This window comes from Eulemur rufifrons, chromosome 29 (assembly GCF_041146395.1).
Source record: "Eulemur rufifrons isolate Redbay chromosome 29, OSU_ERuf_1, whole genome shotgun sequence".
NCBI classification, from domain to species: Eukaryota; Metazoa; Chordata; class Mammalia; order Primates; family Lemuridae; genus Eulemur; species Eulemur rufifrons.
In genome coordinates, this window is record NC_091011.1 from 50,813,220 (window position 1) to 50,839,334 (window position 26,115).

Here is a 26,115-nt window from a genome sequence, read left to right on the forward strand (position 1 = left end):
TTAAAGGCACTAAAGCTATAATTTTAAAATGTTTTATGCTGACACGTTTGAATGACGGACAAATTTTTATAAATTTTATTAAAAGAGAAAGCATTATTATTTAAGAGAAAAGTGAAAAATCTACCTCTTTGAGATACTGGGCTTTAGCTTGGTTGATGTCATTTAATACTTTCTCATCCACAGTGAAAACAAGCTCCTCTGGAAGTGGTATGTCCCGTACTTTTTCTGAACCCTGAAAACAGGAAAGACTTAACAATATTTTATCTATAAAAGTCTTTTTAGGGGAAAAAAGATGAAGTATTTATTCTACCTTCCATCTTCCTTCATTCTCCAAAATGTTCTCATCCACATAATAGGTGACATTCACCAAAACCATTGCATCAAAAGGAGCATGCTAAAACGAAAATACACAAGATTTTGAAGACTTTATGTCAACTTAAAACCTGATCCCATATTTTATTTTCACTTTGCTTCCACTCTTAACAGATAATACAGTATAGAACCCTCAAATCACTCACCTCCTACTGATAAAGATATAGGATACCCTACAGTATATAGTGTAACTGCTGTGTTTTATATTTTGAAAAAAGAAAAAATGTTTGAAGTTGGAAGCATCTAATTGAGGCTCTTGGGGTCATTGTGGGTGTGTAAAGTAAACATGAACAATCTACAGAAATTGCTATTTTTACTAGAAGTCAAAGCAAGTGTATGCAGTGCTAGGGTGTTCAGGAATTTGAAGAACAGCGTGGAAAAGCAGACTGGGATGGGAGACCATCCGAAGGCATTTAGGATGGGCACAAACTTCTTTAGATAAAGACATAGGCTACTAGAGAATGGTTAGAAGGCATAACTATTTTGTGTATATATCTCCACAAGAGTGTCCAGATATGGCATAAATAATTGTCACTGTTTAAGAAATGTGAGAAAGACGGGCTAATATTACAGGGGTATTACAGATTTGACAGCTATATTTGGAGAAAGGAAATGCAGTTAGTGGATTTTTCCATGATTTATTTTGGAGGACAACCTTTTTTTGCCCTTATTTTCCCCATGTTCCTTTGACAACAATTATATCAGCTGGTTCCTTCTCTTACAGCTACTACTTTACATTATATACAGTTGTCATTCATGAACTGAATGTATTACTACTGCAAGTCTTGGAGGGAAAGAAGGAAAGGCTGGAGATATGGGCCCAATTTCAGAGGAGTAACTCGGTATCTTAAATGTAACCCTAACACTATAGCACTGCTGCCCTAAATCATGGCCCAATGAAGCCTAGAAGCACAGTTTATTGTTACCAACTATGTAGCAGCTACATCATCAGGGAAGACTCTTGGGAGAGGTCGCTATAAGATGTACAAGCAGTTCATCCACCAGCAACAGCACATATAACAAGACTCAAAGGTCACTATAAATCCATTTTCTAACCACATCTCACAACTGTGTAGTAATTTTACATAGAATTTTCATATATTATCACATATATTTATTTAAGACAACAGTATCGATTTCTAACTATTCTACTGGAACCAGTAAGAAATAGCAAGAATGAAGGATATAAGTCTCTGACTTATAATTCTATCCACCTATCCCCTGATAGAAAGCTAATAATTCCTTTAAAAAGTTAGGAAATCTGAAAAACTCCAATGCTTTCCTCATGCTTTCTTTGTTCAAATAATTTTTACCTTTCCTTTTCTTCACTAATAAGGAGGCAATATGTGTAACATAGTGTTTAAGAATGTAGGCTTTGGTTCTGAATCCAAACCCCACCACTTCCTAGCTGTGCAATGGTAAAAAATTCCTTTACAAATGATTGCTTTTGCCAGGATCTCCTGCAAGGGCCAGGTGTCCACAGCCACCTTCCTAGAGTCCTAGACAGCTGCGGGGTGGCTGACCTGATCACCACCTGCTACAGAGGGCAGAGCCACAGGGTACGTGAGGCATTTGCCAGAATTGCGAAGACCATTGAAGAATTAGAGAAGGACATGCTGAACCGGCAGAAGCTGCACGGACCTCAGACTTCCACTAAAGTGTACCGCATCCTCAAGCAGAAGGGACTGGTGAACAAGTTTCTATTCTTTACTGTAGTATATCAGATCTGCTATGAAGGCAGACCCACTCAAGAGATGTTGTCTTGTCTCCAGAGTTATCCAGAGCATATATAAAGTCAATCATGCAGTGTGTTGGGGAAAATTCTGCCTTTCTGCTCAATCTTTTGGATTCATATGGAAACCAGGACCTGGCAACATGATGTTTGCTTGACTGTAATCCCATCATGGATATGCATGAATTTTTATAGGTTCATTTTTTAATTATGAGAGGCAGTTCATTGGCTAAGATGTACTGGGCAACAACTAAACACATGTGAATGTGTGTGTGTTTATTTCTCATTCTATGGCTATTTCTATGAAACAAAATTAAATGTCCTTTTTAAAAACTGCTTTTGAAATCTCTCCACTATGGTAGTTTATAAGACTAGAACTATATCAGCTAAATTTGTTAGATATAATTCATATGTATATGAATGGGGGAATTTTTTTTCATTCTTTTGATGTTGAAAGTTAACCAGCAACAAACATGGTAGGTAGAGTGGAAGACTGAATGTGTTCAAAGATCAACAGATTTAACTTTTAAACACTATCTCTTTTTTTTCATTCTTTTGATGTTGAAAGTTAACCAGCAATAAACATGGTAGGTAGAGTGGAAGACTGAATGTGTTCAAAGATCAACAGATTTAACTTTTAAACACTATCTCAAAGCCAGCATAATTAACTACTTTATGAGTTGAACTTTTTTAACAATTAGATATTATAAATTAGATAATCCACTTATATATTTTCCTTTCACTGCAGTTTTCTGCATTTTTAGCCTTTTTTCTCTTCATTAGCTGCCACAATGTGTTTCTATAAAGGCTCAGCAGTGGCAGTAGACAGAAAGCTCATTTGGGATTTTCCTGCTATGACTGGTACATTCTTCTGATTAACAGACACTTGTATGAGGCTTTTGGTTAGTTAGTACTTTTTTGCACACATTTCTCTTAAGCCTCACAGATCCTCTGAGAGGGGCTACTATTATATCCTATTGTGAGATGCAGTCGCTCTGCCTGGTCACCTGGTGAGCAGGGACAGAGCAAGGAGTCAAGTGTAGCCCCAAGGTACAAGAAGTCACTAGGCTGATTTGACCTCCAGCCAACTGGCTGTGGCAAACACCGGGTACAGCCTTTCCTGAGGCCACAGGAGGGCTTCCTGCAGCTGTGTTATGGCCACTGCACTCCAACCTGGGTGAAAGTGCAAGCCCCTGTCTCTAAAAAAATTTTTAAATTAAAAAAAGAGTGTCTGCAGCTGACAGGTCAAAGAGAAATTGAGGGAAGAAGACAGGAGGCAGCTAAGTACCTTACAAAGGATAGTTTACATGGAATAGGAAAGATATAAATTAGACTGAAGAAGGTCAAAGAGAATCAAATAAGGAGCTGGAAAGAAGAAAACTAGAAAATTAACAAATAGTCAACAGTAGACTCAAAGGAAGAGTAAAGAACACAAATCTTCAAAATGACTCATGGTAACCTTTCACTGTAGTTCTGGTGAGCTACTATAATAGACATTTAGTTTTAGCACCTGCTCATCAACCAATCCACCTTCTGAAATAACAGCTACTTTGTTGTTCTTCAGGCAACCACCACACCACTCTGTAGTGGTCTGAATGAGACTGATTCTACCCACTAGGTTCCCAGATGGGCACATGATTCACATAGGCCAATCACAACCAAGCATTATTCCCAGGCCTTTTGCTGGAACCATTGGAAAAAGAAGCTGGCTATTTCCATGGCAGTCACTAAGCTATGAAGACATGAGACTGACTGTAGGTACAACAATCACATTGGGCAGTCTATCTGAAAGTGAAGCCAAACAGAGGAAAGTAATATAAAAAAAATGGGGACAGAGAGATTGCTAATGAAAGCATTTGGACAATGGAAGTCAGCCTTACGCAAATTTAGCTGTAACCCTATGCCAATAAGTATCTCATTAAGTTTATGCCAATTTTATTTAAGTTACTATCACCTAAAACTGAACACTGATTAATGTAACTACTGAACTTTTGTTGTATTTTTTTTCCCCACCCCCATGAACTTTTGTTTTTAAAGTGTTCTTGGTTCACAGACCTCCTGAATGCCTACCAGAAAGTTACAAGATGCAGCTAGTAAAGATGACCATGGAGGAAAACAGAAGAGAAACAAGAAAAGTTGTTTTTTATTTTTATTTATTTATTTTTTTGAGACAGAGTCTCGCTTTGTTGTCCGGGCTAGAGTGAGTGCCGTGGCGTCAGCCTAGCTCACAGCAACCTCAAACTCCTGGGCTTAAGCAATCCTACTGCCTCGGCCTCCCGAGTAGCTGGGACTACAGGCATGCGCCACCATGCCCGGCTAATTTTTTTTTCTATATATATTTTAGTTGGCCAGCTAATTTCTTTCTATTTTTAGTAGAGACGGGGTCTCACTCTTTCTGGTCTCGAACTCCTGACCTCGAGTGATCCACCCGCCTTGGCCTCCCAGAGTGCTAGGATTGGCGTGAGCCACCACACCCGGCCTGTTTATTTTTTATGAGGAAGGTCACCAATGATAGTAACTGCCAGACATTTTAATAACCACAGTTCCAAAGAGCACATGAAATTTTAAGAAAATAGTTACTAGATAAACCTTGAAATCTAGAAATATATCCATATACATTTCCCTGTGCACAGAACTTACGTGTAATGCCACAGAATATCTTTTAAAATAGGTATTCTCAGCAAGCAGGTTAACAGTGGGTTTTAAGAGCCTATACTATATAAATATTACAGGGAAATTCCATTTTGCAGATACAGTACACACCAAACTGTTGAGCTTACTACAGAAGAAAATAACATTCTACTTTTACTGAGAATTCATAACTCAAGTTTTTTATTATAAGGCCATAAAACTAAATTAGTGTTTATTTATACTACACTACAGCACAGCATAACTATTTGTGGTTTACTGGCATTAAATTAAGCTAAAAGATTAAAAGGAAAAAAAAAAAACTTGAACAGTTTACTTACATCACAACAACTACCAAATACTCCATTAGAAAATGAAATCAAGTTATAGGATTTGTCACCCCAGCGTACTGTTGGATCTCCAATAAGGGCCATTGCAGTTATCTAAAATAAATTTAATTTTTCCAAATTAAAAGGATTTTTAACATTGGTTTGTAAAGTATTTACATCTTAAACACATATAGATCATATCACCTTTCTTCTTCAGGTGAACCAGATTTAATAAAATGATAATATAGTTATATTCAAGAGAGTAATTCTGGCCCTGACTTTAGCTGTTTCTCAAAATCTCAAGTTCAGAAAATTCTACTATTAATAGAAATGAGAATACTGGGACAATATTCATGAATGTTTAGAAAACATACAAATGAAAGAACAAAACTTTTGTAACTTGGATAATATGAGAGATCTTGATAAGTACATTAAAGTCTAGTTAGGGGGAGAATATTTTAAGAATTCATATTCCACTAAACTTGTTTTTCAAACTATAGGTTTTGGCCTATCAGTGAGTCATAAAATTAATTAGTGCATCATAATCAATATTCTTTACCAAAAAAATTAGAATAAAAATAGAATAGCAATATCAGAATGCATCACAGAGAGTAAAAGTAATTACTGTTTTGTGAAACTTCTGTTATATATATGTGTGTATACATGCACGCACATGTGTGTATATATAGTGGGCTGCAATCTAAATATATTTGTAACTACAGATTATGGTCAAAACAGTTTGAACAACACTGCATTAAAACATGTTCTTCCTTAAGAAGTTTGGTGATTCTCTTCCCATCCCAAAAAAATAAATAAAGTTGTTTTCTAGCTACAAGGCTTTTCAATCCTTGAAAAAAATTATCCTGGATAATTTTTTCTTATTATTTAATATTGATGAATGCATTATAAAACAATTTAAGTGTTTCCAAAAGACTATGTGACTTCTATTAATATAATTACTACCTTTTTTTATTTCCCAGGAAAGGAAATATGACCCAGGGGTGGGGGGAAGAACACAAAAGTAAGGCCACATTTACCCTTAAACTCACTGAAGTCAGTGTGTTTGATAAAATCAAATGATATAATAAATTACGTACTAGGGTGATACAATTGGTAGGGCACACCCTCCCAACCAAGATATCAAGATACACTGGTGTGGGTTATACGTAGATTCTCATGTCACCTTTGGCAAGAAAAGTTAATTTAACCCAGTGTTCTGTACAAATTTTCTATGTAGACCATCAATGAAAAGGTTGAGAAACTCTGACATGGGATACATAAACAATGGTTATATTTCTTTAAACAAAGTAAAAAATATATCTAAATAATCCTAAACAATGTGGCAAGTATTTACAAAGCACTATCTATGTATAAGCTTCAATTTGGTACATATATATTTCATAAGTAAAAGTTTTAGGATCCTGAATATAAAAAAAGAAAAAAATTTCATGTTCATTACACATAAGAGTCCTCCAGAAAAATTTACGAGAAAAAAAACAGAACAAGATAGTTGAGTACCTGAGAATAATCTTCTGATGTTACATGTGGACTGCTATCCTCCATGGAATATACCAGTAAGCTGCTCTGAATTTTTTCCAATGAAATGAAGTTCTCTGGATCAAGACCAATCAGATGCTCTCGTGCCTAAAGGGTAAGAAGATAATGATTACATGTTACAATTTAAATACAATATATCCAGAAAAATCTCAAAAAGAGTTTGTTAGAGAAAAGATTCATTAAGAAAAGTGTAAATCATAACCTTAGCCCACTGAGTTCGCTCCTCGCTAGTTAATGCTGCTATCCCAGGTCCATCAGGTTCACTGTGGCACTTCTTGTGGATGTACGTCAACTGTCTTATGAAAGATTAAAGAAAGAGGATTCAAAGAATGCATATGCAGATAGGAGCTACCTTGGACTTTAACAGGTTATAACATTGATCAGTATTTAAATGTTTTGATATATACCCAAAGAAATCAATTATGACCTCAACAGCAATAGAGTTCCTATATCACATCTTTTTTTTTTAGAAAGATGATTATGTGTTTTATTAACACAAAAAGTATACCAGACAATAACTTAAGTAAATAAATTTGAGTTTGTCTGATATTTATTTATACTTTGAAAATGTGCATGCACTTCCAGATTCCAAGTAAATACCCTTTACAATGGAGAACTTGGAAAATATCCCAGTAATCAATCTCACAAATATTATGTACATCATATCTAACTAAAAACTATGTGCATATATACTTAATGAGAGGACTTTTTGCATACCCAATCAATATGTTTTACTCAAAAAACACAAGTATCATGTGTTAAATGTTTTCACATGGGCCTTTTTTTTTTTTTTACCTCTAACCATTATATTTTAAAGACACTATTAGCTGAGGATAAACTATTGCCTCCCATATCATTCTATGGTCCCAGTCTGATGAGTTTCATGTCTCTTTAAACATACAGCAGCTAAATAGCAGGGTTCTTCCATAAAGAAATAAATTTTCATCAGTCAAAAATCCACAGAGCTTTAGTTTTAGCCCTACTTATTCATGGCACACACTAAGAAATTACTTCAATTTAAAAGCTTCCAAAGATTCCTTGGAAAGCAAACTAAGGTAGCTTAATAAATGGTCAAAAAACATCACTAGTAGCCATCCCTTATTTGTGGTTTCATCATTCAAACTTGGAAAAAACACAGCTATCGATTTGTACAAATTTGTATATTTGTTAATTATATCTGTAACACTGATGAAGAAATTTCCTTGCTGCAAAATCAGCCCCTTTTATTTGCAAATTAATGGTGTCCTGTGGAACAGATGAGGGTTTCTTCACCAATCTGCATCTGTGGTGAGAACAACTTGCCTTGCCTCTCTTCCTACTTACTTGTCTTTGCTAACTACTGATTTTACTCCAGTTATAAAGCCCTTGCAGTTTTTGGCTACTTGGTGGACATAGTAACTAGCACAAATTCTGAATTTCCAAATAAAATCTACCTCACTGTTTTTTCCCATATGCTACTTATTACTACCCTTTCCTTACCATCTGCATGCACCAGTTTTGACTATGAAACTTCTCCCTGCTCCCTGAAATGACCATTTTCACACTCATTTTACAAGGTGGTCATTGTTAGGGAGAAATTACAAGGCAAAATGTGTTAAACCTGAAATGACATTTTAAGTCTGACAGTAAAAGGTCACATAATGCCCAAATCTTCAGTAAGAGGAACACATACAGTCACTAGCATAATCCTTCTTTTCCTTTAACTTGGCTATCTATGCACCTGTTTTTCGGCTATACATTCAGTTTTTTATATTTCAAAACACAAAGATTTGTATTAAAAATATCAGCATTACAGAATCATACATTTTTTAAAATATTCTACACGATGTCTCCACACAGTCTAGTTTCTGCCTTCATTGCTTCCCACTCACTCTTCAATTTACTATAATCTGGTTTGTCCTCCAGTGATTATTTTGAAACTGCTTTTCTGAAAGTCACCAGTAACATCACATAAAAGAAACTTAGTAGCTTTATCTCAGTCTTATTTTCCTCATTATAGAATGTTTGACACCCAGGTATAAATCTTCTTAAAATTATCTTCTGCCTTGACTTTTTTGCACTGTTCCATTGTGGTCTTCTTACCTCACTGACTACTCAGTCTTTTTCATTGACTATTTGTCCTCCTTCCACTGCCAAATGTGTCTTTCCCCAAATTTCTTTCACTAGCCTCCCTGAATCCTCTTACAAGTTTCTCCCTTGCTAAGCTCATCCACTTCTTTAATAGCTTTAATTATCATTTTATTTTTCTTGTACCATTAACTTTATCCTAGGCCTTTGAGATCATATTAGGTTATTGAACACAGAATGTCTGACCTCCAATAAACAGGACATTTCCTACCCAGTAACCCAACACGTATGTGATCTTGTCCCATTTACCTGACCTTTGACAAAATAACTCCAGTTATAAGACAGTATAATTCAAGGTTTCATTTAATAGCCACTTTTTCCTCATGCTTCAGCACATACAATGGATTACAATAAAACCATTCTCTTTAGACATAAGTTCATAGATACAAGTTGACCATTGAGCCAAAATTTTTCCCAAGGGACTTTTAGATGGAACTTTCTTATGTTGCTACAAAACTTTTCAAACACACACACACAGAGAATCCCCAACACAAAATGTCAAGACTATCAAACAAATGAGAACCCAAAGGGTTCAGATGCCACCCCAAAATGCCCTGCTATGGGGCTGGAAGGTTCAAGACCCACCCTACATGGTGGTTTAGTCCCCCCATTCCCTGGGAACTACAAATGAGCTCCAAATTCAAACCAGGTTCCCTAGTTCCACTCAACCTCACAATTTCACCACCAAAACGGCACAGCTCCAAACAAACAAACCCACAGGAAGATGTAAAAACCTCCCAAATGGGTGAAATCACGGTCTTGGGGTGCACCCCAGGGAATTTACCAAACAAACAAATGGCCATGGTGTCTGGACATTTCCCAAATCTGTTTCCTTTCCCTCAACTCAGTTCAGGTTGGTTGCAGCTGCATCCATTCGGGGAGAAAGAGATGTGACTTCCCTAGAGCTAAACGAGCCCCAGCAACTGCTAGAAGAATCCCTTTCTTTTTTACCCAGAAAGGCAATACTCCTGCCCAAAGCTTGACCCAGAGCTGCTCCCTGGGTGAGCAGGGTGCCAATGGGCCTACCTAAGAACACCAAATCTGTTACCGAAAACTCAGCACTTATCTTTGAGGCCACATCAGAAGAAAGAAGACAAGTGGTTTGAGAAGAAGGAAAGAGGAGTTTATTAATTTGCCAGCAAATGAGGAGGATGGAGACTCTTGTCTGAAATGCCATAGTCCTTAATCATTACCTTTATGTAAGAGGCAATCAAATGTCTAACTTCACCCCATTTTCTCTCTAAATCTGTTACCAAAGTTCCAAATGCTTGTTGGATACCTCTACCTCAATTTCTGCCAACATTTCAAACTAAGCATACTTTTAAAAATTATCTTCCCCCTTCTCACAAAATTTTTTTAAAAGGGTCTTAGAAGAAAACAAAAGTATAAATCATCACATCCCTGCATTAGGCAATGGTTTCTTAGATAGGACACCAAAAGCACATGTAACCAAAGAATAAAATTGATAAAACTATACTTTGCCAAAATTAAAACTTTTGTACTTCAAAAGAGGCAATCAAGAAAGTGAAATGACAACCCCAGAATGGGAGATATAATTTGCAAATTACATATCTGATAAGGGACTTCTATCTAGAATATATAAAGAGCTCTTACAACACAATAATAAAAAGACAACTCAATTAAAAAATGGGTAAAGTATTTGATTAGACATTTCTCCAAGGAAGATATATACATATGGCCAAAAGGCATATAAAAAAATATTTAACATCATTATCAAATATAAACCACAATGAGATCCCACTTCACCCTTACTAGGGTGGCTATAATCAAAAAGGCAAACAATACGTGTTGGTGAAGATGTGGAGAAATTGGAACCCTCACACACTGCTGATGGGAATGTAAAAATTGTGCAGCTATTTTGGAAAATAAGTCTGGTAGTTTCTCAAATGGTTAAACACAGTTACCATATGAACCAGCAATTCCATTCCTAAAATATACCCGAGAGAAATAGAAACACATGTCCATATAAAAACATGTACACAATGTTCATGGCAGCACTATTCATAATAGACAAAAAGTGGAAACAACCCAAATGTCCATCAACTGATGAATGGTTAAATAAAATGTGGCATATCCATACAAGAGAATATTATTCAGCCATAAAAAGAAATAAAATACCCACACATGCTAAACCATGGCTGAACTTTGAAAAATTATGCTAAGTAAAAGAAGCCAGACACAAACGGCCACATGTTGTAAGATTCCACTTATATAAAATGTACAGAACAGGAAATTTAGAGACAAAAGTAGACTGGTGGTTGCCTAGGGCTGGTGGAGTAAGAATGTTTGGGAGATGTGTGAAGGGGTAGGGAAGAGAATTGGGGAACAATGGGGAGTGACTGTTTATGGGTACAGGGTTACTTTTGAAGGTGACAAAAATGTTCTAAAATTGATTATGGTGATGATTGCACAATTCTGTGAAAATACTAAAAAACACACTGGATTGTACATTTTCAATGGGTAAATGGATGGCCGGGCATGGTTGCTCATTCCTGTAATCCCAGCACTTTGGGAGGCCAAGACAGAAGCATTGCTTGATGCCAGGAGTTCGAGACCAGCATGAGCAACATAGTGAAACGCCATCTCCACAAATAAGTAAATAAAAATAAATAAATGGGTAAATGGTATGGTATGTGAATCATCTATCAATAAAGCTGTGACTAAAAACAAGAAAAAAAGAATTGAAATGGTTCTACCTCTCCTGTTGCCTCCTCCTGTTATAGTACTATCAGCCTACCCATGCAAGTTGAAAAACCTCAGTCATATTTAATTCCTTCCTTTCTTTCTAAATCTAGCCACCAATTCTTATTATTTTTATCTCCAAAACATTTCCTGCATTTGTCTCTTCTTCTAAAACGCCAGTCTCTTACTTCTTAACTGAATTACTGCAGTACCTTTTAATACATACATCTCTTTTGAGACTCTAATTCACTAAGGTTCAGAATCTGACCAATCTATCTTCTAATATGTATCTTATGTTTGTAGAGAAAAATTCATACTGCACAGGTCTGGCCTGATCACCTAATTCATATACACACACTTATACATTTTAAATACAAACACATATATACACACACATACAGAGTGAAATCCTACTGTGGTGCTAAGCACTGTATTAAGCAACGAGGAATTAAAAAAACAAAAAGACCTGGTAACTAATCTCTTAAGAGTTCCAGCTACATGTGAAAACAGAAATAAATGATTTCAATACAACATTATAATCAACATAACAGAGATAAGCACAATGGGGTACAAGGTATACAAAAACCCTAAAGCAGGCTAACTCATTGGAGTTTGGGCTGAGGAAAGGGAGAAGGAAATAGCAAATAGTTGACCTTGTAGTTAACATGTGAACAGAGACATAAAGCATGAGTAAGAATTCACTAGGTGGACGAGGCAGGAGAGGGCACTCCAAATAGAAAGCATTAGTATGTGCAGAAATCAGGAGATAATCTGGCCAGGACTGCTAGCAGAGCAATGGGGTAGAAGTACAGGATGCACAGAGAAGCTGAAGTGATAGGCAAGGGTCAAATATAGACTACTGCTAAGGAATTTGGACTTTATCCTAGACTACAAAGAACCATCTAAGAATTAAAAGATGAGATACATTTAAATTTGAATTTCAAAGCCATAAGACTGAGGACAATGTGGAGGATGTGTGGAGACAAGAAAATCATTATGGAGTTTGAGTTAACAGTCCAAGCAGAGAGGTAATGAAAAGTTGAAGAAAGACAACAGAGGTGGTGAAGCATTTGAGAAATCTTTTTTTTTTTTTTTTTTTTTTTTAAGACAGAGTCTTGGCCGGGCGCAGTGGCTCACGCCTGTAATCCTAGCACTCTGGGAGGCCGAGGTGGGCGGATCGTTTGAGCTCAGGAGTTCGAGACCAGCCTGAGCAAGAGCGAGACCCCATCTCTACTAAAAAAATAGAAAGAAATGATATGGACAGCTAAAAATATATATATAGAAAAAATTAGCCGGGCATGGTGGTGCATGCCTGTAGTCCCAGCTACTCGGGAGGCTGAGACAGGAGGATCGCTTGAGCTCAGGAGTTTGAGGTTGCTGTGAGCTAGGCTGATGCCACGGCACTCATTCTAGCCTGGGCAACAGAGTGAAACTCTGTCTCAAAAAAAAAAAAAAAAAGACAGAGTCTCACTCTCTTGCCCAGGCTAGAGTGCCATGACATCAGCCTAGCTCACAGCAACCTCAAACTCCTGGGCTCAAGTGATCCTACAGCCTCAGCCTCCCAAGTAGCTGGGACTACAGGCATGCGCCACCATGCCCAGCTATACACACACACACACACATTTTTAGTTGTCCAGCTAATTTCTTTCTATTTTTTTTCTAGTAGAGACGGGGTCTTGCTCTTGCTAAGGCTGGTCTCAAACTCCTGAGCTCGAGCAATCCTCCTGCCTCGGCCTTCCAGAGTGCTAGGATTACAGACGTGAGCCACCGTGCCCGGCCTAAGAAATCTTTAAGAAGTAAAATGGAGAAGGCTTTGTTTCTGATTAACGTGGGAAATGCTGAGTGTCACTCCAGTAAGTTCTCAGATTTGGATGACTGGATAGACACTTGTACCACAGAGGAAGATAAAAATATAAGAGGAAGTAAACAGATGGGAAAAGAAGCCTACCATGTTCACAATGTAAGTTACTGTTACCCCTCTTTTGAAAGAGACAAGGAAATAGAGAAATATTAATATTTTTCTATTAAAACTAAGCAACTACAAAAATAAACCAGTGTAACTGAAATAATAAGTGGAGGTAATATGTGGCCTTAGTGTAGCAAGTGCTAAGGCTGGTGGCAAGCTGAAAGAAGAACATGCAGTCTAAAATGGACAACTTTTAGACTCCCCAGATCCAGACCATTGTTGCTGTGCCAGAATGCAGCCTGATGTTAGAACTTTTATTTTTTTTAAAAAGATTTTTCACAGATTTCACAGATTCACCAATTTTTATGAGAATTCTCCTGATTTTTAAATAATGTTTCAAATTCTATTATCCAAGCAAAATAGGTCATAGGCTGAATTTAGCCTATGCAACACATGTATTCAATTTCTGGAAGAGTGGCTTTGAGTAATCCAATTAATAAGCCCGATCTAATACTTACATGTAAATTTTAAAACAAATTTTAAAATACAGCTGAAAGATACACAAATATTATCTAAGGAAAAGATTTTTTTTTTTTTTTTTTTTTTAGGAAAAGATTTAAAAGAAAAGATAAATTTGCCTGCATCAACATTAACAATGTACAATTTCCAAAATTTTTTTTAATTTAACTAGAGGAAAATGTTTACAACACATATAATCAATAAAGGATTAGTGTAGAGACCATATAAACAACTACCATAAATCAGTAAGAAAAACATAAAATAGCCAATAGAAAAATATGCAAAAGCAACTCACAGAAAATACAAATAAATGGCCTATAAACATATATAAAAATGCTCAACCTCACTAGTAATGAGGGATATACAAATTTAAATAATGGAAACCATTTTTCAACTGTCAGTTCCCCAGATATGTTTTAAGTTTAATAACACCATGTCAGCAAAAATGTGGGGAAGTCGGTGTCTTTACACAATACTAGCAGAAAAAATAATGCTACTTTGAACGACAATTTGACTTAGTTAAAAATTTTAAATGTATATACCTGATGCCACAGAAATTTCACTTCCAACAGCAAACCATAGATATTTTCTCCAAATACACAGAGGCATGTTTGACAGTGTTCATTATTTGTTACAGCAACAAATGGAAACAACTTCAATGTGTACTGATAGAGAAATGATCAAATAAACTATAGAATGTCCATTTGATGGAACTCCATGCAAGTTTAAAAGAATAAGGTAGATGTACCTGCACCATATGAAAATATCCATCTTATTGTTGATTAAAAGTTTAAAAAATTACCTAAAATAGGCCTGGCGCAGTGACACACACCCATAATTCTAGCACTTTGGGAGGTCAAGGGAGGAGGATTGTTTGAACCCAGGATTTCAAGACCAACATGGATAATAGCGAGACCTCGTCTCAACAAAAAATAGAAAAAATTAGCCAGGTGTGATGGTATGCGCTTATAGTCTCAGCTACTTGGGAGGCTGAGGCAGGAGGATTGCTGAAGCCTAGGAGTTGGAGGCTGCAGTGAGCTATGATGATGCAACTGTACTCTAGTTGGGCAACACAGAAAGACCCTGTCTCAAAAAAAAATAAATAAATAAATCTAAATTACCGCCACTTTTTTAATGTACAACTAGCCCTACCTTGTGCCACATGCAAAAATCAATTTTAGGCAGACTATAAATGTGAAAGGCGAAACAAAATTCTAGAACATAAGAAAATATCTTCTTGGTACTGGGTTAGAGAAAATTTTTTAACACAGAACACAAAAAGTACAATCCATAAAGTAAAAGATCAATAAACTGGACTACATTCAAAATAAAAACTTCTGTTCATCAAGCAGATGCCTTTAATAGAATGAAAGGGCAATTGGAAACATCCCCAATTCTGTGTACTGAAACACACACTACCAAGAAAGAGCTCTTACCCAGAATGTGTACAGAACTCCTACAATACTCATACGCTAGAGGAAGGACTTATTAGTACAAGTACTTTGGAAAACTAGCATTATCTATTGAAGCTGACTGTACACATACCTTACAACCCAGCAAATCCTCTCTTGGGTATAATCCAGATAGAAACGCATGTACATGTGCACTAAAGACTTGCACGTAGATTTCCACTGCACCTTTTTTTCATAATAAAAACTGTAAACAACTGAAATGATTACCCTTGGGAAGGAGTGAAAGCACAGAAGAGGCATGAGAGGGGACTTCTGGAATAGTAGAAATGTTTTATTTTTTGACGGGGGTGGTGGTTACGTGAGTATTTAGCTGCACACTTCTGTGTGCACTTTTGTATATGTTTGTAATATTTAATAAAAATAATTTAAGTTATAAATAGATATATACAACTCGATAATTATAAAATAATCTAGGAAATCAGAACAATTGATTGCATATTAATGATATGAAAGAATTATTAATGTCTTAGATGTCTTTTTCACTCCTTTTTTTTTTTTTTGAGACAGAGTCTCACTCTGTTGCCCGGGCTAGAGTGCCATGGTGTCAGCCTAGCTCACAGCAACCTCAAACTCCTGGGCTCAAGCAATTCTTCTGCCTCAGCCTCCCAAGTAGCTGGGAATACAGCCATGTGCCACCATGCCCGGCTAATTTTTCTATATGTATTTTTAGCGGTCCATATAATTTCTTTCTATTTTTAGTAGAGACGGGGTCTCGCTCTTGCTCAGGCTGGGCGAACTCCTGAGCTCAAACAATCCTCCTGTCTTGGCCTCCCAGGGTGCTAGGATTACAGGCATGAGCCACTGCGCCCAGCCTGAATGTCTTAGAAGTCTTTACATATGATAATGGTACTGTATATTTTTTTAAGAGTCCTTATATTTTAGAGATATTATACATCCTAAAATATTTACAGTGAAAGGATATTATGTATGAGATTTGCTTCAAAATATCCATGGGGGAGTGAGGGGAGGGGCACAAGACATATAGTTGAAACAACACTGACTATGAGTTAGTAACTGCTGAAGCTGGTAGTTGGTAACTGTTGAAGCTAGAGGATGGGTACACAGGGGCTCTTCATTATATAATTCCTTGTACATTTTTAATTTTTCATAATACACTTTAAAAATATATATATTCAAAATAATAAATACCATACATACCCATACATGGAATACATACTATATATGAAAAATATATATATATTTTAAGCTGTATGTGCATGTAAATTCACTGCAAAATATCTGGAAATGTGGAACACACCAAACTACTAACAATTCTGGGGAGGGCATGGAATTGGTAATAACTGTAATGTTTTCCTTTTCTCCAAGTAGAACATATTCAGATATATCTAGTAAAATTAAAAATTAATTTAAATTAAAAATAAAATACAAATATATATTTTTAAATAAGCACGTATAAAATTCTTATTTTCCAGCTTATCGTCACCTTATAGAAAGGCAATCCTAAACATTTACGTTTTAACTCAAGCAAAAGCTTAAGACCTAATGAGACTAAAAAAGTCGTGTGAAAACCTGAGCAGCTCTGGTGGGGTCATCAAACATCCTTCATGTATTACATCAAAGACAAAAACTCGGCCTCGACATAGCACTGCAATGTGATTTGGGCAACACCCTTCACTCTCTGAAAAAAGAAACAGAAAAAACAAGACTCAAATCTCCCAAAGATAAACAGGAGTAAAGCTGCATACATCCAACAGAAAAAAATAATCATTCCTCCAAAATTTTACCATATATTCATCAAATATATTACACGAACAAAAACAACTTAAACTAATGGAATTTCAGTTACTATGATATAAACACATACTTTTGAAACTTGTCCATTGTGAGACATCTAGAAATCCATGAGAGTTTCAAATATCTGTACACCCTGAGAATCATTTAAATCCCAAAGTACTGCAGGGCTTTCTAGCTTTGACTGGGTGTGACACTTGAAGGAGGCAAGGGGTGATTTTTTTTTTTTCTTTTAAGATGGGAGATACTATATATAGATTGGAATGACCCAGTAAAGAGAAAAAACTGATCAGCAGCAAAGAGGATAAGGCAGAAGCAAGGTCCTTGACTAGGCAAGAGGAAATGGGATTCAAATCACACATAGAGTAGTCCTTAGAAGTCGTAACAGTTCATTTAATTTTAAAAAGGGAAGGAAAAGTATATGAATGTGTAATGATATATACTGCAAGGGGATAGTAGGAAGGGCAAATATTTTAATAAGTATGTTTTCTATGGCTGCCATAACAAATTACCACTAATTTAGTGGCTTAAGACAACACAAATTTCTTACTGGTCTGAGGGCCAGAAGTCTGAAATGTGTCTTATTGGGCTAAAATGAAGGTGTCAGCAGGGTTCTGTTCCTCCTGGAGGCTCCAGGAGAGAATATGTTTCCTTCCTTTTTCCAGCTTTTCGAGGCTTCCCACATTCCTTGGCTTACGAACCCATTCCTCCATCTTAAAAGCCATCAAGGGAACAAGATGGCTTTCTCATGCTGCCATCTCTTTGGTTGTCTTTTGCCTCCCTCTTCCACTAACAAGAGCCGTTGAGATTACATACTTTGGGCCCATGGGAATAATCCAGGATAATGTCTCCATCTCAAGGTCAACTGATCAGCAACCTTAATTCCCCTTTACCGTGTAATGTAACATATTCACAGTTCTAGGGATTAGAAAGTGACACCTTTAGAGGGCCATTATTCTGACTACCACAGATAGGCTGATAAATCTTGTGATGAAAAGATTGCTTATGTTTGTTGAAAATAAGAAAAGTGTTTGTTAGCTGAGAATAAGGAGGGAGAAAGGCATGAAATAGTCTTCTCTGGAAGTAAAAGAATAAGCTAAGGGACCATAACAAAATAGTGCTGTGGGCCCACTTGAGATTTAACTGAGATCAGTGAGGTTTTGTGTTTTTTTCTGGCAAAGTAAATTGCTAGGATAGGTATCTTTGGTATGTAGAGGAAAGAGATTAAATTTTAAACAATGTTAAAATTATTATTATTGAGGGAGAGGGACAAAGATTTAAATGTGCATGCAAAGGAATGATTATGGTGAAGAACCACAGAAAGAAGTGAAGATTGGGGGTGGGGGAAGGAGGAATGCACCTGCGAAGAGCGATAGCATCACTGAACTGTAAATCACTACGTGGCCAAAGAGGTAGCTGAGTTGGAGTACCAAGGATGTACAGTTTCCTAGAGCTAGAAACTGAAGGAAATGAGAGGCCATGAATCATCTACAATTGAAAGCTAAAGTTACCAAGAATGTGACTGAGTTGGTAATGGAAAGAATGACAGTGAGACCAGTGCTATGGATGAAGGGGAATGATCAGCAGGAAAGTCACGGCAAAAAGTGATATAATTTGACGGTATTTCTCCCCCCACCCCCCCCCCCCCGCCCCGACTCCCATAAAAAAAGGCTCAGTTGTTAAGGAAGAAGGGAAAATGGAAAGGGCAAAGGGGAACAAAGAGGATACCAACACCTCCCACAAGCCCTGTAGTGCCATATAAAGGAAAAAGAAAATACCCCATGAGATGGTTACGGGGCAACTAGCAAGCTTAAAAAATAACAAAGTTTCAGTAACAGTACTTTTCAGAGAAAAAGTTGAGAATATAATGGATTTTGCAGATCATGAGCTCCAGAAAATATAGCAGAAGGGGTTGGGGAAGTGGTAAGAGTGGGTCAGAGCAGTGGGGAGCTTGGATTAAATGAGAATAGGCACAAATCCCTAACTCCGGATGTCAAGGGATGGTGTGAGGAAGCCTGAACTTTTTGGACAAAATGAGGTAAACAGGGACGAAAGGCATGACTGTTCATCTTGTTCATTCATATTTGGGCATTAAACTTTTTGCCATGAATAAACCAGTTTCTGTAATCCCTTCAATTCTTTCACTCACAACATCAAGGTAAATGTGTGTGGGCTTGAGGGCACTAAATATCTCAAGCATCTAAAAAGGTTTATAAAGAAGAATTGAGTTCTACATGAAAGTAAACTCATATCCCTCACAATATGAGCATGATTGGCTATAAATTTTTTCTTAATTTTTTTTTTCTTTTAGAGACAGGGTCTTGCTCTATCACCCAGGCTGGAGTGCAGCAGTAGCAATGATCACAGCTCACTGTAACCTTGAACACCTGGGTTCAAGTGATCCTCCTGCCTAAGCCTTCCGAGTAGCTAGGACTACAGACACGTGCTGCCGTATCTGGCTAATATTTTATATTTTTTAAATTTTAACTATTTATTTTTTGAGACAGAGTTTTGCTTTGTCACCTAGGCTAGAGTACAGAATAGCATCAGCCTAGCTCACAGCAACCTCAAACTCCTGGGCTCAAGCCATCCTCCTGCCTCAGCCTCCCCAGTAGCTGAGACTACAGGCACTCGCCAGCAGGCCCGGCTAATTTTTTCTATTTTTTGTAGTGACGGGGTCACTCTTGCTCAGGCTGGTCATGAACTCCTGACCTCAAGTGACCCTCCTGCCTCAGCCTCCCAGAGTGCTAGGATTACAGCCACGATCCACCGTGTCTGGCCAATTTTCTAATTTCATTTTTTGTAGAGATGGGGTCTCACTATATTGCCCAGGCTGGTTTTGAACTCCTGGCCTCAAATGATCCTACCACCTGGGTCTCCCGAAGTGCTCGGATTACAGGCATGAGCCAAAATTTTTACATTACAGAAAATTTTATATAAGAAAAATAATCATTCATAATTATACTCTGCAGTAATTATAAACTGTGATTAAATTCATAAAACGTAAAAATTCCTGAAGTAACTGGAACCCAGCAGTTACCATAGAATTTTCCGTTTCAAAATATGCTAGGACACCAAGCAGACATTGCCATTAAACTGCCAGTAAAAACAAAAATTTGATGAGTTAATTTGAAGTGATGTGCCCCCAAGAAGAGTGACTCCAGGCTTTAACCCCATATAAGAAGGAAAAAAAAAGCATACTCACAAAGGGAAATGGGGCATCATGAGCACATATAAGTGAACAAAAAGATAATTTGGATAATAAAAAATGAGAGTAGAAACATTCAGATCACATGCTCTAGGATTTCCTTAATGCTGATTCATAATTCTTTTCTTCCAACTACATTTTCTCAAATGATACAATATAAGCGTCAGGTTTGTGTTGAACCATGCAAAACATAGTTTAGAAAATCTATTCCCAGCCAGGACAGTGGCTTATGCTTGATGACGCCACTGTACTCTAACCTGGCAACACAGACTCTCTGTCTCAAGAAAACAAACAAAAAAGAAAAGAAAAAAAGAAAATCCATTCCCATAAATTACATACAAACTAATCAGAATGACTCAAAGATAAGATTCACAGAAAGACTTCGATCTGTCAAAGCCCAAACAGAAATATTCTTCAAAATTGTGTGTTGTACACTGTCATAGTAGAAAACTACCCAAATTTGGGTAGCAAGAATACCCAAATTCTAATGCCTTTACTAAAAAACATACCCACATTTTTACTTACCAGTCCTAAAATAACTCATAATTGAGTCTCTAGTAATTCCTGGAACCTTGCAAGTAGAAAACAGCATTCGGAATTGATTCATATCTAGAGGAGTATTTCCAACTTTATGAACAGGCACTTTTTCTCTGTTTAAAAAAACAAAAGGTATTTTGATCAAGAAGTCATTGTAAAACTTAAAAACCAAATAGTCACAACTCTCGTATTCATCCTCAAATAAGTAAATTAAGCTTCTCCACATGTTGCTACCTGAGACTTCAGGTAAACCTGTTATTATAATAAATTCACGTAAGTGTCCGTACTTTCTTAATAGCTGCCAGTAGTTCAGGTTATGCCAAAGAATTATACTTCCTCTTTCTAAATGAGTGCCTTCCTTTGGAGGCCAGTAGTGTTCAAAATGAGCTGCAGGACCCGCAAAGTTGACGTTCAGTTGTGATGGTATACGAACATCCAGATAGGCAACATTCAGCCACCACTCTTCCAGCTAAAAGAAATTGAGAACATCAGCTTAAAGTTCTTCATAACACCTGAATGTGTAACCACTGGCAATAAAAGAAGCAAGCTACATTTGTTCTTTAATTATTCTTCAACACTTAAACGTAAGGCCAGGTGCACTGGCTCACACCTACAATCCTAGCACTCTGGGAGGCTGAGGCCGGAGGATTGCTTGAGCTCAGGAGTTCAAGACCAGCCTGAGCAAGTGCAGGATCTCATCTTTACTAAAAATAGAAAAATTAGCCAGGCATCATGGTGCACTTCTTATAGTCCCAGCTACTTGGGAGGCTGAGGCAAGAGGATCACTTGAGCCCAGGAGTTTGAGGTAAGCTATGATGATGCCACTGCACTCTAGCCTAGGTGACAGAGCAAGATGCTGTCTCTAAATAAATAAATAAATAATTAAAAAACACGTTCTCTTGTTTTAAATCATCATAGATATTGAAAAATGCTATTGTGATTTCTTTGTTTTTTGGGGGGTGGGGAACTGTAGGATCTTAGATATTATTGATACTTGGTTTAACTACACTATCAAAGCATGAAACAGGAAAGCACTAAAAGGCACCTTCAGACAGATCATCATATTAAAGTCATAAATAGGACTTGTAAGCATGGTCTACACATCACCTACATCAGAACCAAAAATACCCAACAAAGTACTTAGGTGTTTTCTCAGAGTGCTTGAGGTAGGATAGGAGCCTATAAATCCCTACCTAATAATGGCAGTTATTAATGCATTTACAATTTCCTTTTCGAAACAAAAACTGAAATACTAAATTAGAAAAACTTTTTAGTAGGCTTCAAACCAATTTACATTTTTCCCGGACACTGTTTTCCATGTGCCCCTCTTTTACAATATGCAACTGAATTTCATGTGTAAGTAAGCTCATCTTAGCAAATTACCTGCAGTTCCTTTTTTGAAGAAATTGATGTTGTAAATTATAATTAGTAATTCAGAAAAAGACATAAGCAAAAAGGATACAAGCAGAACAATGTCTGTACCTTTACCTCACTTTAAAATCACTCAAGGCTCAAAACTAAGAACAAAGGAATCTGGAAAAAAATCAGCTTCCTTTTTATTTCTAAAACTAAAAGATAGTTACAATTATTATTCACAGACTAAGCCAATGCTTTTTAATTATGAAAATTCATCCTCTGGTTCATGACAGCAAAGTACAGAAGTGGTTGAGCTAAAGAATTCAAAGATTCCTTGTGGAAAATTATTTAGACCCTCAATAATTGTTATAACAGCTTCTCCATCAATTTATCTAACACAAAATATTCATAACCATTCTCCACTCCAATTTTTTAAATGGCCCCTTTTCTCCCTTTTCTACGGTTTAAATATTTCTATGCCACATATGTGATGTGTATTTTAGTGGGTTTTTCTCAGGCTATAGTCATCTGGACAAAATCTTTCTCTTAAGCATGTTCTACAAATCACCTCAATCAGAACCACATGGAGTGGTTGTTAAAATAAGAATTTTTCTTTTTTTTATAATGTTTTATTTTTTGCACTTAAACCATTACATGCTCACAGACCTACAATGCTGAGAATTACAATGCTATTAGTTTTTCCATTTCAGCTTGTTACTTTCTATGACGGTTCAGGAACCTAGCCAGCATTTTAAAATAAGGATTTCTAAGCCCCATTCCATACATACTGAATCAGAATCAATGATCCCAGGAAATCTGCATCTTAAGTTCCCATACGATAAGACAGGGACCCACCCACAACACTCAAAACTCCCCAGAGTTAAGTGATTCATTCATTCTTCTGAATGATGATAAAGACAATAATGACTACAAAAAATTTTATAGTAATAATTTAAAAATGAAAACTAAGTATATTTTTACTTCTCACTCTTTAATCATCAATTTGTCAATCATAAGTATAATAACAAATACCCAATTTCTTTTTCCTTTTGCTCTTTCAAGTAATTTCTGGTGCAATTTTTCTCCAATTCCATTTTGAAATTTTTGAACTATTTCATCAGTTTTCTTGTATTCTTCTTCATTTGCAAATGGCTTTACTATAAAGAAAAAATACATATTAAGGTATTTGGACATCAAGTACCACTACGTCACTTCTATCACTATTATTACTTACACAAACCTTAAGAATCAGATAGGTAAAACACAGTAGTACTATATTAAACATCACAGCAGTACAATAAATTACAATAGAGTTCACAACAAGAATATGGTTGAAGGCCGGGCGCGGTGGCTCACGCCTGTAATCCTAGCACTCTGGGAGGCCGAGGTGGGCGGATCGTTTGAGCTCAGGAGTTCGAGACCAGCCTGAGCAAGAGCGAGACCCCATCTCTACTAAAAATAGAAAGAAATTATATGGACAGCTAAAAATATATATATAGAAAAAATTAGCCGGGCATGGTGGTGCATGCCTGTAGTCCCAGCTACTCGGGAGGCTGAGACAGGAGGATCGCTTGAGCTCAGGAGTTTGAGGTTGCTGTGAGCTAGGCTAACGCCACGGCACTCACTCTAGCCTGGGCAACAGAGTGAGACTCTGTCTCAAAAAAAAAAAAAAAAAAAAAAGAATATGGTTGAAAAGCAACAATGAAAAACACTGTAAAAAATAAAACAATGGATACTATGTAATCTGATAACAATTTCCTAAAAAATTATTTTAAAATCATTCTAGATGACAGTTAAAATTATGGAGGCAGGACTATTGTCTAACTATTAGTCTAGTGGAGAAGTAAATCCTGTTTAGCCACAATTAAGAGAAATTAAAGCTACTTTCAATTAATGTTCAAATCAGACCCTTGAACATTATGTATGTAAATGCAATATGTATGCAAATATAAGTACTACTCAGAATAGTCCAGGGCGCCTCATGGACAATAATGGTTTCCTTCCAAAAAAAGAGGATACAAAGTCCCTGTTTATGAAAAAGAAATTTTCTGAAAATTAAACTATAAAATAAATCAGGAGACATTAATATCTTCCTTTGATTTGTGCCTCCTCAAAATCTTGGCAATCTGTAAAAGTCAATTTAAATAGCCATATGCAGAGACAGTACAAGTGAATACTCAAAAAGAGTGAATAATCAGTGATTAAAAAAAAGAAATTAGAATTCCCAGATGAAAGATGAAAGTACACGAGAGAAAACAGGGGAAAAAGAAAAAAAAATCAAAGGGCTTCCAGTTAAACAAAATGAATCAAACATATAGATTTATCTCCATTCTTTCTAAACCCACTAAAATGACAGTTGAGTGATTAAAAAAAAAAGGGCAAAAATCCACAAGGACAAAGAAAATGAAAGAAAAGAGGGCAGCCAACAAGTTAAGCTAGTATTTTACAAATTAGAAAACGGAGGAAAATGGTGACTGCCTCTGTAGAATAGAGAAAGTTAATATATAAAACCTGGGCAGTGGAATGTGCTGGGAGATAGGGGGAGGGTTAGGTGCAGATTAAGTAGCAAGCCAATTCCTGCATTAGAACCCAAGAGAGGTTCAAGAATTCAAGACACATGGTACCTCTACAGACAAGAGAATTGCTTAAAAGTCTTCAAAAGCGGCAATTAGGCAACCACCTCATCCACACTGCCCCTTGTAGATTTCCTCTACTCTATCAAGCCAGGCAATTTCTTCCCACTGCCAGCAAAAAGCAGGTGGTTCACTCATAGGAGAAGTTGAACCAGACAAGACAGAACACATGGACTCCAGACCATACTAAAAAAAGGGGGATTACAATAAAAGTATACACCCTAAATGAGGAGTCCTCCAGTCCCGTATCCCCGGTCAGCTCCCAAAACACTGACTTATGCCCCTCTAGTCAAGACATAAGAGGATTCCTATTTGGGGAACCTGCTCAGTTCCAGAGAAAGGGGCACTGGTATTTCGATATGCCCTAATGGAATCACTAGGTCTCTGCCCTATTACCCAACAATAAGGCCCACTAGTTCCCAGGTCCTACCCATGCATGCAGACTTCCTAGTCAGTTTTTTAGAGTCTCACTAACACATTAACTGCCAAGTGAATTGTATTTAACTCACACCAGTTTTGAGTCTGGGGCCTTGTGAAGTATATGTTAACTCACACGACTCTACCTTGGGAGCCACATGAACTATTTTTCAAGTTGCATATAACTCACAGAAAACAATAAAAAAAAATTTTTTCATTAAATTAGAAAGGATCCTTTCTTTTTCAAAGTGTTTATTCTGTTTTTGTACTAAAACACTGTGGCCCCAAGGAAAAAAAATTTTTTTCTAGTGTGGCAGTCAATGTGTTAAATAAGAATAACTAAGGATTGCCAGGGATTTAAGGATAGTCTTTCACATGTGAGTCAGAGAACAAACAAACAGATTGGTGATATCAAAGAGTAAAAAGCCCAAAAGGAAAGTCACTAATAATGAAAGGGAAGAAAATGTTTTAATTAAAAGCTTAGACCAAAAGGACTCAGCCCCAAAAGGAGAGAGCAAAGAAGGGAGAACTATCAAAGAAACATTTTTTTTTTTTTTTTTTTGAGACAGAGTCTCACTTTGTTGCCCGGGCTAGAGTGAGTGCCGTGGCATCAGCCTAGCTCACAGCAACCTCAGACTCCTGGGCTTAAGCGATCCTACTGTCTCAGCCTCCCGAGTAGCTAGGACTACAGGCATGCACCACCATGCCCAGCTAATTTTTTCTATATATATTTTAGTTGGCCAGATAATTTCTTTCTATTTTTAGTAGGGACGGGGTCTCGCTCTTGCTCAGGCTGGTCTCCAACTCCTGACCTTGAGCGATCCACCCGCCTCGGCCTCCCAGAGTGCTAGGGTTACAGGCGTGAGC

General features: G+C 36.9%; 1 protein-coding gene across 4 annotated transcripts in view; it reads right to left on the minus strand.

The window, feature by feature from the left end:
- The window catches only part of CROT (carnitine O-octanoyltransferase), a 43,333-nt gene that overhangs the window by 12,192 nt on the left and 5,026 nt on the right, over positions 1-26,115 (minus strand). For all 4 annotated transcript variants that reach the window (XM_069462693.1, XM_069462691.1, XM_069462690.1 and 1 more), the window contains exons 4-12: positions 23,231-23,355; positions 21,130-21,311; positions 20,831-20,955; positions 16,876-16,984; positions 6,821-6,914; positions 6,580-6,705; positions 5,074-5,175; positions 311-394; positions 125-232 (exon numbers count right to left, since the gene is read on the minus strand). In XM_069462693.1, coding sequence (XP_069318794.1) covers positions 125-232; positions 311-394; positions 5,074-5,175; positions 6,580-6,705; positions 6,821-6,914; positions 16,876-16,984; positions 20,831-20,955; positions 21,130-21,311; positions 23,231-23,355 — 1,055 coding nt within the window. The remainder of the gene's footprint in view (positions 1-124; positions 233-310; positions 395-5,073; positions 5,176-6,579; positions 6,706-6,820; positions 6,915-16,875; positions 16,985-20,830; positions 20,956-21,129; positions 21,312-23,230; positions 23,356-26,115) is intronic.